The sequence below is a fragment of the Rhamphochromis sp. 'chilingali' genome (assembly GCF_963969265.1).
Source record: "Rhamphochromis sp. 'chilingali' genome assembly, chromosome: 5".
NCBI classification, from domain to species: Eukaryota; Metazoa; Chordata; class Actinopteri; order Cichliformes; family Cichlidae; genus Rhamphochromis; species Rhamphochromis sp. 'chilingali'.
In genome coordinates, this window is record NC_137932.1 from 11,227,556 (window position 1) to 11,241,497 (window position 13,942).

Sequence of the window (13,942 nt, forward strand, 5' to 3'; positions counted from 1 at the left end):
ACGGCGGTACATGTATTCCGTTACTCCCCAACACTGGATATAGACTTGTTTTCTGAATAAATTACTACATTCAAAGCAATTGTCTTGAAACGATAATGCTGTTGGATACCTGGAAATGTCTTTTATATTCCATTAAAAGTTGAACTATTAAGGTTGCCTTTGTAGAAGTTTTTTGTTTTTGTGGTGATACTGTAAAATCACCACAATAATTTTCCTGTATTCTCCTTCTGTCCAGATTTCAGGCATGTCTGTACTTTGCAGCAGTCTTCCAGGCCATAGCTTGTGGAATCCACTACCTGGCCTCAGTTTTTCTGGTGGAAACTCCAATTTTTGTGTCTAGCGTGCCCGGCAACATCACCGACGTTCTGTATGGTAACGTGACGGCAAGCAGCCTGGAAGAAATCTTACCAGTCTTCAAATCAGGTAGTGGACCACTGGTGGTGAAGACAGCAGAAGGAGAACAGTGGGAGCTAAGCCGGTGCCGCTGCACCCTTCGCATCAACCCAACACACTTTTCGTATGACTTCGATGGCAACAAAACAGTGAAAGAATGTACAGGGAACTTTGTTTATGACCACACCGAAGTTTACCAAAGCATTGTGACTGACTGGGACTTGGTATGTGATAAAGAGTGGCTGGCCAAGCTGTGCCAGCCCACATTCATGCTCGGGGTGCTGATTGGAGCGCTGGTGTTTGGGGACGTTGCTGACAGGTAAGCAGGGGCTGCTGTAAGATGAGGTCAAGGTTATTTTCAGGCAACATGTAGAGTCAAAGACAGGGGTTAAATGTTACCATGTGACACTTTTTGAGTTAAGTTTTAAACAGGAAGGGCTGTCCTGGCATAGTCTATATGTTTAAAAAAAAAAAAGGAACTTGCCAAAGTAGTTGTAATTCATGTAGTTGTAATTTCAGGATGTATGGCTTCACATTAGGTCAAGAAGGTAGTGGAAAGAAATTATTATAGTGAAAATGAGGCAGGACAAGTGAAAGCATAGTTGATGTAGATTGGGGGAAAAAGAAGTGGAAGGTAATGACTGGAGCAGAATGCAAAGCCAGATTTGAGTGGTTAGCATTTACATGTGCAGGGGTGGCTGTAGCTCAGGAGGTAGCGCAGGTCACCTACTAATCGAAAGATTGGTGGTACGATCCATGGTTGCTCCAGTCTGTTTGCCAAATATCCTCTGGCAAGAAACTAAACCCCAGTTGCTCTCCGAATGCGAATTCGTTTGATTGTTAGATAGAAAGCACTTGAGCAAAAAAGTGAAAAAAATGCTTGCATGAATGGGTGAATGAGGCTTGTTATATAAAGAGCTTCGGGAGAGTAGAAAAGCACTATATAAGAATCAGGCCATTTACCATTTACAGCAGTAAATTTTAGCAGAAAGCAGTCAGTCTTCTCCGTAACTTCATGCACAAGTATCATATTCCTGTCAAGCACTCCTGTCGAAATGATTTAAAACCACGTGCGACTGTGACAACTTTATAAGCCCCTTTTAATCGATTCCTTAACTGAATATACAAGCTCTTTTCTCTTCCTTTATTGGTCTGCTTGTCTCTGTAATTCTTTTTCACATAGTTTTCTTTCTCTCCACCAGAGTTGGGCGTGTGAAGATTCTGATGCTCACCAGCGTTTGTCAGTTTGGGTTCGGAGTAGCTGTAGCATTCTCCGGAAACTACTATTTCTTTGTGGTGCTCCGCTTTCTCCTTGCTATGGTGGGTACGGTTGTGAATGGTTACGTACCTGTGCGTGCGTGTGTTTTATAAAAAGCCAACGTGGGACAAGAGAAGTGGCATATTTGCAATGTTCTTCTTGCAAACAGCCACCAGTGGATGTTTCTCAGCTAAACAACCTCTTGTCCAGTCCCTAATGTTCTCAGGTAATATACTTGAATACACCCCCTGTAGGCATATTGCAGCTAAGCCAACATGCAAACCAAAAATACTCCTTAAATATGTAATTTAAGGAAATGTGACACAAACAGTGACAAACAGGTTTAGTTTCTGTCTTTATATTTAAACATGGGTTTGTTTGCTTTAGATGCAGATTATTTCATATCTGCTTAAACTATTTCACTCCTTTCCGTCTTCTACCATCCCCCCCCCCCCCCAGTCCTCCTCAGTTACAGCTGTTGTTTTTCACATAGAGTCAGGCCCTTGTACACTGATACTGCACAGCTACACTATGAAACCACACGGCAAACCTACAAAGACATATCCCCAAATCATTACTATGAACTATAAATTTGTTGTGTGCTGGTACTGTGTACAACAAGAGCATGCAGTCAGTTTCTCTTTGTTCATAAGTTCATAAGGTTGAACACAAAGGATATACTTCAGGTTTACTAGCATGATCATAACCTTATATTTAAAGTCTGAGGAACATAAGTTTTAAAAGACTAATACAGATATTTGCTGATTTAAAAATCTGATATTCCAATATATCGACCGATATTTTCCAAAACAGATTTCCCTAACATTTGTTATGTGTAGTTATTTGCTTATTTGTTTATACTCTGTCCGACTCTGTTGGGATTAGCTGGTTGTTGGGCGTTTCAAACACGGTTGCCAGCAGGGAAGCTGCAGAGTGCCATCTTGTGGACAAATTATGGTACTGTGCAAAAGTCTCAAGCCACCTCTCACTCAGCATTTGCAGCTGTTTATTGAAACATGAGCTAACATACAAGGAAATACAATAAATAGGACAGATTCTGCAAAGGTCTAACAAGTTTTTAGGGAATATTTGGTATGACCACCTTTATTCTTTGACAGACCCTGAACTCTCACTTTTTAGTAATTTCTTTAAGTTGTCTACAGGAATAGTTCTCCATGCAGCGTGAAGGACATTCAAAGCTCTTCTATGTATGTTGGCTGTCTTATGTTCTGTTCTCTATCAAGATGATCCCATAGCACTCTGGGGAAGCCAATCCACGACTAATAGTGTTCCACTGTGATTTTTTTTTCTGTCCAGGTGTAAATGGGTTTAGGATTATTGCCAATATGAAAAATGAAGTGCAATTACATTATTTCCTAACGGTATTGCATGGTGGATCAAAATCTGATGGTGTTCAAATATCCATCAATTTTGACAAGATCCCCAACATCACTGGTTGAAACGCCACCCCAAACCACGACACTGTGTTTTAAAGATGGCTGCAGACAGTCGCTATTGTACCACTGGACTGACATCCTCTGTAAATATTGATGATGACTTAAACCAAAAAATTTAAATTTCGATTCATTACTCCATAAGATCTGTTCCCACTCAAATTCAGTTCAAGTCTTCTATAATTTGGCATACCTCTGCCTTTTCTCCCATTTCCCTTTCATAAGAATGCCTTCTTGACAGCCACCTTTCCACTCAGACCGTTTCTGGTGAGGCTGTAACCAACAGTAAATGGATCAACTGATTGACCAGATCTATCTTTCAGATCTTTGCTGTCTTTTCCCCCCAGTTTATCCCTGAATGATTCATAGGTCAGTGTTAAGTGGCTTAACAAACAAAGAAACAAAAACCACAAACCTCCCAAAGACAAATTAAACAAAAGCAAAAAATTTCAGCCACCAGGTCAGGTAAAAAGTCTGGACTGAAAATGAGTGAAAAAGCAGCCAATGTCCAAAGAAAAACTTCAGAAGGCCTGTTTCTCAAGTGCACTTTAAAAATCTTAAGAAAGTCTAGCTCCTTGGAAACCAAATATTAAGAAATGATGGATGACTCAAGACTTTTGCACAGTACTATATACAACATCAACATCTGTAACATGTTAGAAGGGCATTTTGTCCATCTCTTATTTTATTTTTTTACATTTTCATTTCTTGGCCACTTTATCTGTTTTCTGTGGAAAACTGCTATTAAACTGCTATTAAAATGACTAGTTCCTATTTCTCATCTTTGCTTTTGACAGGTGTCTAGTGGCTATCTGGTGGTGGTCTTTGTCTATGTAACAGAGTTCACTGGCAACAAGGTACGCACATGGACATCGATGCATGTGCATGCAGCCTTTGCTGTTGGCGTCATGATGGTGGCTCTGACTGGTTACCTGGTGCGGGTGTGGTGGATCTACCAGATAGTCCTCTCCGTATGCACCGCACCTTTCTTGCTCTTTTGCTGGAAGTTTCCCGAGACTCCCTTTTACTTGATGGCCAAGGGCCGCTATGAGGAAACTGAGAAACTGCTGAATGTGATTGCCCGCGTCAACGGCCTTGAATGCAGGCTGAAAGCTGAGGATCTCCTGGAGCCAGGGAAGAGAGAAGATGGCAAAAGTCTGCTGAAGGGAGACACAGACGAGCAGTCATCCAAGCCTGAGAAGAAGCTGACCATCGTGGACCTGTTTGGCAGCTGGAGGATGGCCGGTCGTACATGCACAGTGTGGGCCATCTGGTTCATCGGCAGTCTGGGCTACTACGTCTTCTCTCTGGGCTCAGTAAATCTGGGAGGAAACCAGTATGTTAACCTCTTCCTTGCTGGTAAGTGATTGTCACATGAGTGTGAATTTGGTACTGAGATTGCAAAACTATAAACATGTATTTAATATTGTGATCATATTGGCACTTTTTTTTTTTTTTTTACCTTTGGTGTCAGATGTAGAATAGTGTCTCTGCTTCTTACTCTACTTCAGAGTGTTTCCAGTGAGTCTGGAGATGATTTAGTTCACCTGTTTAATCTAAAAACAACTCTTGCTACTTCTAAGTTGAGCAGAACCTTATGTGGAAATTTCAAACACAGTAAAAATGATATGTTCCTCTACTTTGCTTTGTTTAGTGCTCTGTATATGTAACCGAGAGTGAAATCAGACTGCGAGGACTCAACAAAAATAGCAGCGCTCCATCTTTAAGCTAAATGGCTTCCTCGTGGTTTTCTGTCTGATTGAGAAAATAGGATTTACAGTCTAACAAACATCTTTTAGTTGAACTGATATAGTGTTCATGTAATGCTATTTGAAAACACGGGATTTTATTTAACCTTTGACTCAGGACAGAGGAGGTGGAGCCTGGACAAAACAAAAGGTTAATAGGGAGAAGAGACATCCTCCTGGGGGATGTAACAGTACGATCACTTAATTATAAAATAAGTTTGCAGAATTTATTACTAGCTGTGACTTAGGTAGGTAGGTAGATTATTAATCCCACAAGGGAAATTGTTGACATTAGATAAGAGTAAAGATTGTGGCAGATAACCAAATGTGTCATGCGCCGTGGTGCGCGGGCACGAAAGGATCCAGGCGCAGACTCCGAGCTAACAAAAAGACACTTTATTAAAACAACGAAAGGCGACCCGGGGAAAGTAGAGAGCAAAACAGAAACTAAAAATCCGGGGAAACAATGACACGAGGAAGCCGGGATCGGGACGGCGGGGGGCTGCAATAGAAAGGGGAGATGATTACTAGGGAGCCAGGAAGCGGGGAGAACATATCAGGACTGAGTTAGAGTAGGGGCTTACGATAGAACGGAACCGTGGGAGCTCGGGAGGGAAGTGTGGCAGTCCGTGGGGGCAGGAAGTCCGTGGAATGGCGAGTGGGCCAGGTGAGCGCCGCGAGATCCAGTTGAGCCGGAGGACAGGCAGGTAGCAGACGCCGAGTAGAAATCTGGACAGAAGTAGGCAGGTTAAACAAAGTTCCAAGCAGAAGAGAATGCACACTTTTCGTGGAAGTCTGGTTACCACTGTGGGGATGACTACGGACTGGCGTGGAGCATCCGTCAGCGCCGGATTAAGTGGATCTCCGTGTAATCACCGGGATGGAGAGCAGGTGTGCTAGTGATGGCCCAGCCCGGGGGTGTAGCTACCCGAGCATCACGCATTCCACAGACCATGACAAAATGTGTAACCAAGTCGACCAAGAAAAAGTCCACTTACCTCCATCTTTACCTAGAGGTCGAGTAGAAGAATATTTCTGCCACCTCTCCCTTAAAACTGTCATGAGTCTAGAAGCATGATTGGATAATGATGTTGTTTGGCTTGTTTTTGGGTTTTTTATTGGGGTTTTTTTGCATTTCACAACTCTCCAGTAGATTTCCATTCAGGACAGTAAACTTGAAGGTTTTTTTCAGATTTGACTGTTGATTCTTAACATGCAGATTGGATGTCTAGGTCATCACTGAAATTGAGGTTAACATCAAAATGACTGCTGAAATGTGTTTCAGGATGACTGCTTAGAAATATAATTGTAAATTATGTTAATTCAAGTCACAAAGTAATTGTTTTAAATGAATTGTCTTGTATCTTCACGCTCAACGGAAAGTGTATTTTTAATCTTGATCATTTAATTGCCAGAGGAATATTTAGTGAGTGATCCCCATTTACTTCCATTAGAGGCACAGTGAAGAGCATATCTGGGAGGCAGCTTTTCAGATGGTTATTTAGGTCCTCCAGATAGAATGTCACTGTCAGTGCCAGTGATAACCCCTGACAGAGAGCGGCTGTGGTTGGTTGTTTCCAGGTGCAGTGGAGCTCCCCTCTTATCTGGTTGGCTGTTTTGCAATGGATCGGATTGGAAGGAAGAAGACGTGTGCCCCATCTCTGCTCCTGGCTGCGGTTGCCTGTTTTCTCATTATTGTGGTACCTGCTGTACGTACAGAGATGCACCCTACCCCCACCCCCACCCCCCACCACCAAAAAAAAGTTCAGCTGTTCACAGAAATCTGCAGTCATCTTTAGGTGCAAGTGTCAGAGTTCAACAGTACCAGCCCAGTGACAAGGCGATAAATCAGACAGTCCAAACTGTACAAGTACATGTACTTTAAGAAACTCTCTCTAACATGTGTTAAGTTCTGAGGCAACTTTGCAATCCTAAGCTATACCGCCATGTCTTTTTTGGAGGGAAGAGGCTTCGTCTTGGTAACTCTTACAAATGAGCCATGCTTGTAATCCTGCATCCTAACTGCATGTGGAGCTTTACACATGTGACAGTGATGCTACTGCTTACAAGATAGAATAAATATAGCATAGAGTTACTTAAAGTACTTGTTCTCTAATGAACTCGACTGTTATTGCGATGTATTTTGTGATCACTGACCAGTACTAATGAGATCCGACACTTGAAGCTCCCAACATGTGTTCTGAGCTCTGACCCAAATTAGCACTGTTCATGGATGAGCTGGCAAACAGCTGGTACTTCATTTTTAAATAAATATGACCTTTGATCTTAGGAGCCACGCAAACAGTGAAAGATGGAAAAAAAATAGCAGCATGGAGACAGGGGACACGTCTAAAGTTCTGTGTCGCAACCCTGCTGACACGGCAGTAGCGACCCTTTTACTCACACCTGTTCATTCCAGCTGTCATGAATCCAGTTGCAGTCTCATTAAGTTCCAGTTTGTTTCCAGCACTTCTTAATAGAAACCACACGATAGCTTGGCTGTATACAGTTTATACACTGCTTTGTAGTCAATGGGAATTAATAATCAAATACATTTCATTTTACATTCAAGCTTATTCTTCACTTAGTTACCATATATTAACATGTATGTTTTTATGGATGTTTTAAGTCAAGGGCATGTTTGACACACAATCAGAACTTGTCAGAGAGTATAATAATGAATTAAATTATAGTGACTGACAGAGCAACACTTATTAAGTTCGTTAAGTCTCTGATGAGCAAGGGCAATCAGGTGTACAAGTACTTAAGTACAAGTACTTACTTGTGCTTTCTTGAGTTTTTAAAAGTAGTATATGCACCTGGAATTTAGTTTTGTTATTTGGTGCTACGTGATTAAAGCTAAATTGAATTGAAATCTTTGTCTTTCTCTTTGTTTTTCTTTCTCTCTTCATTTCTACAGGACATAGAGATCCTAACTATTGTTCTGAGTATGATAGGAAAGTTTGCTATTGCAATTGCCTTTGGTCTCATCTACCTCTACACCTGCGAGCTTTACCCGACTATCATCAGGTAAGCACGCTAAAGAGTTTTGTTTTTGTTTTAAGGGTTTGCTAAAACTGCTAAAACTATTATTTTTTTCATATTGCAAAAACTAAAGAACTCTTTATACGTGAAACAGAAAATTCATGCATTCATATACAACCATAATTTCAGGTTAAAGTTGATTTGATTTGGAAATCATTGCATTCTGTTCTTGAGAGCTTTACTGGAATAGGGGTTTGTACTTTGCTGCTATATTAAGGGCAAAGTTTCATGTTTGAATCTTCCACTTTAGAACTAGCTAGACCTGTGAACTAAATTTAAAAACTGAAATCAATGTAATATTCCGACTTTTAATTAATTCTAACAGAGGGAGTAATGCTGCTCTTCCTCCAGGTCTTTGGCAGTAGGTAGTGGCAGTATGATGTGCCGTGTCGGCAGTGTGGTGGCCCCTTTCTGTGTCTACCTGGCTGACATCTGGATCTACCTACCTCAGGTATAGAAATGCATTTAATGTTTTAGCTGTCAACTTCCATTTGTTCTCATTTATCATAGTTTATTTCTAAGTTTACCCTGGCAGCACTGCTAAATTAAAAAATTTCCCCCCTTTTTCTCAATCACAACCTGTGTTTAGCTTATTGTAGGAATCCTGGCATTAATTTTTGGAGTACTCGCACTGTTTCTGCCTGAGACCCTTGGCAAACCTCTGACAACCACCTTGGAAGAGGCTGAATCTCTGGGACGTAAGCCCAGCAAGATGAACGACAGACTGGAGCTGAACCAGCATGGAGCAAAAGCTTGAGCCGTACACTTCAGGGAACACAGAGATCTACACACAAGGAGACAAGCTGTGGAAGAGAGACGAGGTAACAACAGTTAAATACCTGGAAACAAAAACGACATAGATTAATAGGATGGTTGGAAAAAAGTGAAAAACAAGAAAAGATACGTTTTTATGATAACTTGTGAAGTGACTTTTTTGTTGACATTTTGTTCTGTAAAGTGACCAACAGCTTGATATTTTAGGAGGCCTGAGAACTTCCTCACAATCTTCTGCTCTATCATGTAAACACCACAAAACAATGAAAATCATGTGCCATGTGTGGTAATTTGTGAAAGCATACTTTGAGTCTTTTTTGTAGTTTCGATCATAATTTCTATTACTGATTTTAACTTTGTACTTAAATTTTTTTTCAAAATTTCTTGGAACACAGCTACAAATAAGACAGACATGACAGACAATAGAAAGACTTTATTTATTTTTAAAGCAAATGAAGTTTTTGTAGTTATAGGCAGAGCAAAAGCAGATTTTTATGTTAGGTCGTCAGGTGTTTCTTGCCCTGTTGGGCTTCTTTCAAGCAGTATTTCAGCGGGTATCCTCCTGCTCTTACCACAGTGTTTATATTACCGACAAGAAGTGATGACCAAAACTATTAAAATCAGACTCCAGCTGTACTGAACCAAGTCATCCTTTAAAACAAAGTTATCAAGGCTAAACTGCTGCACATTTTTTGGCATCTCCGACCATCTGACCAGATCATGGCAGTGCCTTGGTTATTTTATACCATAATAAATCGTATGTCGTGTATCTAGAATGTATTATTCTAATATTAAATAAGTGCCTTCAACTTGCCTTTTAAGGCTTTCTTTTAATCTCAGGACATCAGTTTTGCTGTGAATCTATCACTGGATTTATCCTCAACTGCCTCTTGTTAAAGATCAAATATTTAAAGGTAACAAAAGAGCAAAGTTTTGCACACCATTGTTAGACCTTTATTAGTTCTTCTTCTTCCTATTATTGTGACCTTTATTAAAGGTTAATGAATTTTCTAATTACCCATAAACATTACGGCGATCACAATAACAGTGTGCAGGAGTTTTTTAATTGCTCATCTTGTCTAAGATGCCATTGCTGAGCTTTACTATGCCTTTGTTATCTAATCTGTGTGCATGTGTGGGTATAACTGAGTAGAACAGTCAAGTTAAGATTTTTTTTATATGCGCTTATATGCAATCAGACGCTAGGCAGATTAAGAAAAGAAGCATAATAGTACCTTATAGAGTCTTCAAGAGTCAAATATGATCTCCAGATGTTTGGACCAAATACAGGGATGGACCACAACACTGTGGAGATGTACTGTATATACCTGATTTACAATATTATGTTACAGTTATGGTGCATTAATCCAAAGGAGAAAAAGAACAGCGGCTGGTGTTCTAAAACTGGTGACTGGTCTGCAATCAACAGTATGGACTTTTCCATTAATAGCATCCTCGTCTTATTTTGATTTACAATAAATATGCAGAGGATTGACACTGGGGTTTATGGCTTTTTCATTCTGTTCATATGAACTGGCTTTAGTTAGCACAGTTTTACAGTGATACAGAAAGAGACTTTATAAACCTCGGTAAAGGAGCAAGTGAATTCCTTCCATTTGTCAATAAGGAAAGTTTGAACTTGGTGCTGGAAATGCAAAAATAATACAGCAGGTCTGAGGATACGGTGCCTATATACATTAACAGCTTTGTGTTTGATGGTGAAGGGGAAGTCCCACAGCCACAGTGACATTCCCATCGCCATTACCGAATACATAAAGGTCCTCTGTGTTCAACTTTTCAGGAGAAAACTACCAGTTTTTATGTGTGTGTGCTTATGTGTATGGAAAAGTACTAAACATGAGTTCTTCTAACGTGAACTTCCAGTTCTGGCGTGATACTGGTGCCTCAAATAGAGTGGGGGCTATTACTGGGCTAAATGGAGCGAGTAAGGATGTAAGGATGTTGTTATCAATCTGCTTCATGTAAGTGATTATCTCCTGTTGTTGACGATGTGCCAAAATTCTGAAAATGTAATGAATGTTTGTGGATATTTCCAAAAACATTTTGTCACTCAAATTTTTCAAGATTTAAATAAAAAAACATTTGAGTATTACAATGAGTGATGACTATTTACGCTTTATTGAGTGCACCTTGCTAGTATTCGGTTGGAGCACCTGTTGTGTTCAGAACAGCTTTAGTTATTTGTGGCATATATTCAACAAGGTGCTGGAAATATTCACACATTCACATTGTGCTCATAAAGCAGTGGTAAGATGTGGCATTTAAACACTGTTCAGGTCCCAGAATACGGCAAGAAAATGTCCCACACCCCATTTAAACACCATCTGTGGCCTGAACCATTGATATAAGTCGGTATAGATCATGATGGTTTTCATGATGTTTACGTCCTAGCATAAATGTCTGAGCAGAATTCAAGATATCGGGCAACATTCTTCCAATATCCTGTTGAATTGTAGCCACAGTTTCCTGCTCTTAGCTCAAAGGAGTGGCACCTGGTGTGGCTGCTTTAGGCCATCTGCTTCAAGATTTGACATGCCAGAATAAATACTCTTGTGCATACAGAGCTGCATGCTAGGTATGTATAGTAACTCATGCCCCGAGTTACACAGTTACTTAGCTTGAAGTGGTATGGCCATTCTCTTCTGACCTCCGACATCAGCATGGCATTGTCACCCAGAGAAATGCTGCCAAGTGGATATTTTCCATTTTCTTCTGACTCTACTCTGTTAACCCTGTGGTGGTGTGGGAAAAATCCCAAAACATCATGGTACCAACAACATGCCTCAACGTCCCCAAAATTACCTTTCTGTCTTTAAGGGCCACTTTTTTTAAAGTGGTCAGTGAGTGAATGCCCTCTCTTAAACAAAGGTTCTTGGAAAAAATGCCTACATATTATATATATACATATAGTTAGCAATTCCCCGAATGGAGTCACCATAATAAGTCTGTAAAAAGTACGTTTTTTTTCTGTATCAAAACCATTTTTAAGTAAAACAGGGGCAATAGCTGCAATAGTAAGAGGACATTTATTGACGGTCTTTGTTAGTTGTTCATTCATTGTCCATTGTTCATTCTAGACACCCTTAAATGCCGAAAATTGTTTTATAGCCACCAGCATAAACAACAACAAAAAAAATGTGAGCGTTAAACATTGTTTTTTTTTTTATCTTCCTGAGAATTTTATATGGAATGCAAATGAATAGAAAACAATAAATAAAACTAGCAAAAAACAAAACATGGAACATAATGATGAAGATACGCAGAACAGAGATTAAGATGGTAGAGTGAAATGTTTAGTCACGTAATAGCTTATGGTTAATTGTTTTTTTTAAACATCTGTGATGAAAAAGCACTGTGGAGCTGCTGGATAATTAGAAATAAGTATTAACTGGGCTTGGTAACACTTCACACACTTTGATGATAACATTAATATACAGAAAACCCTTAAACAACAAATAATCTGAGTTGAAATGACAGGCAAATCAGCATTCAGTTGTGACCAAATCCCTCATTTTGCTGCAGATGTTAAGGAAATGTCACCTAACACAAAGTGCAGTGTATTCATACAGTTTTGCAAAAAAAACTGCTATTTGGCAAGCTCAATCTTTTAAACTTTGGAATACAAATTAGGCTTCATAAAGGCTTTTAACTCACTCTACAGTATCAACATATAGCCTGTCCCAAATAATAAATCTTTGCTAAAATACACAGCTTGTTTGGTCAAACTCAATCATTCATGCACACTTTTGGAATTCTCTGAATTCATACTTGAGTGCTCGCAGTTTAACCCTCATTTACACCTAATAGTATTTAACAAATTACACAAAATTACACAAAATGTTATAAACCAATACTAAAACAAATGAACTGACTATGTCACAACTCTGCCAGCTGTGCACAGAACTTTCTGCCACACAAATCCCAGAACCCTTAGTAAGGTCTGACAACAGTCCTGGAAGACTAATATACCTAAAAGGCTTATGGCACTTTTTAAAATTCACAACAACATCCAGCTTTCAGGACATCAAACCTCTCATAAAGTAGTAATCTGTCTTGGGAAATGCCTTTAATTCCTCTCCTATAGTAAACAACCTGGCGATAACATTTAGCACATTTCCAATCACAGTTAGCTGTCCAGATCTTGCACTAATCTCTCCCTGGAGATGACAGCGACAGTACGGTTTTTAAACGAACCCAAAAAGAAGCCCAAATTATAAAAAGGAAAACTTGAGTCAAGCAGATTGAGTTGAATATTATTTCCCATTGCCCTTGGTCAATTTATAAATAGAGCATTTTGTCCATCCAGTTTCTCAACTCTACAGTTTTCAGTGCTGAGCCTGTCAGTTTGGGAGTTGCACCTCAATTCTCTGGGTGACGCTGAAAGATTGAAACTCCTCCCCTTTGTCCTCAGGGTACAGTTTTCTTTAGCCAGTCCTAGCTAAGCAGCCGTTACGTGGCTGCGTCTAATGTTCATCGAGCATCCCTTAGGGATGAACCAGCCAGCTATTTGCATCCTCCAGATCCGTTTCCAGTTCCTCGTCTTCATCCAGAGGCTCTGGGGTTCGAAGGGCCAGTTGCCGCAGGAAATCATTTGAATAGGCGGGGGGTTTGGAAACAGACTTCAGGCCGATTTTTTTCTTCGTGAGGTGGAACTGGTCACGGACGAAGTTGTAAAACTCGTACTCATAGCGCATGCGGTGATACAGCACCTGCAGGGCCTCTAAAGTGGGGGTTTGTTTACGCACAGTGCCTGTCATGTTTCCCATTTTCCTATAATCTGCAACAAAATGATGGAGAGACAAAAAAACAAAGTTCAGCAAAGACTAAAATCAAAATGTTTTAAAAAAAGTTTCAAGCACATTTATTTAGACAGGAAATTACTTAATAACTATATCATATATCATCATCTTAAGCCACTTATTTTTCCAGTTAAGTAGCAAGTGATTGCTGTTTAATGTGAATGATTCATATATCACCTCATCTATTTAGATATCTTGCTACTAAGTCATCATGACAAGCGGTTCGCTAAGCTGGACAAAAATAACATGCAGCTCTTGGTATTTCTTCCTAGCTATATCTGTCACTATGGCCTTCTTGCTCTGCTTGTCCACCACTACTATGCCCTGTTGGTTAGCCATCACCAGTTTGTTTGTCTGTATCTGGAAGTCACAGGATCTTGACTACTATCCATATGAGTGCTAAGAGTGCTACCTAACTCTTATTGCAGCTCTTATAAAGGTGATATTTTT

General features: G+C 39.9%; 2 protein-coding genes across 4 annotated transcripts in view; one reads left to right on the forward strand and one right to left on the reverse strand.

Moving 5' to 3' along the window:
- Positions 1–10,703, forward strand: part of slc22a16 (solute carrier family 22 member 16) — a 69,863-nt gene extending 59,160 nt beyond the window's left edge. The window contains exons 4-11 of one of the 2 annotated variants that reach the window (XR_013971601.1): positions 236–712; positions 1,596–1,713; positions 3,903–4,464; positions 6,435–6,562; positions 7,774–7,883; positions 8,250–8,349; positions 8,488–8,719; positions 10,025–10,703. Coding sequence is in view for 1 of the 2 variants with exons in the window: in XM_080882085.1 (XP_080738211.1) it covers positions 236–712; positions 1,596–1,713; positions 3,903–4,464; positions 6,435–6,562; positions 7,774–7,883; positions 8,250–8,349; positions 8,488–8,655 (1,663 nt within the window). In the remaining variant the exon portion in view is untranslated. Of the gene's footprint in view, positions 1–235; positions 713–1,595; positions 1,714–3,902; positions 4,465–6,434; positions 6,563–7,773; positions 7,884–8,249; positions 8,350–8,487 lie in introns of both variants that reach the window. The other variant, XM_080882085.1, reaches the window with a different exon arrangement.
- Positions 10,704–11,727: 1,024 nt separating this feature from the next.
- Positions 11,728–13,942, reverse strand: part of usta (uronyl 2-sulfotransferase a) — a 56,446-nt gene continuing 54,231 nt past the window's right edge. For both annotated transcript variants that reach the window (XM_080882087.1, XM_080882088.1), the window contains one exon: positions 11,728–13,470. In XM_080882087.1, coding sequence (XP_080738213.1) covers positions 13,178–13,470 — 293 coding nt within the window. In that variant the 3' untranslated portion in view covers positions 11,728–13,177. The remainder of the gene's footprint in view (positions 13,471–13,942) is intronic.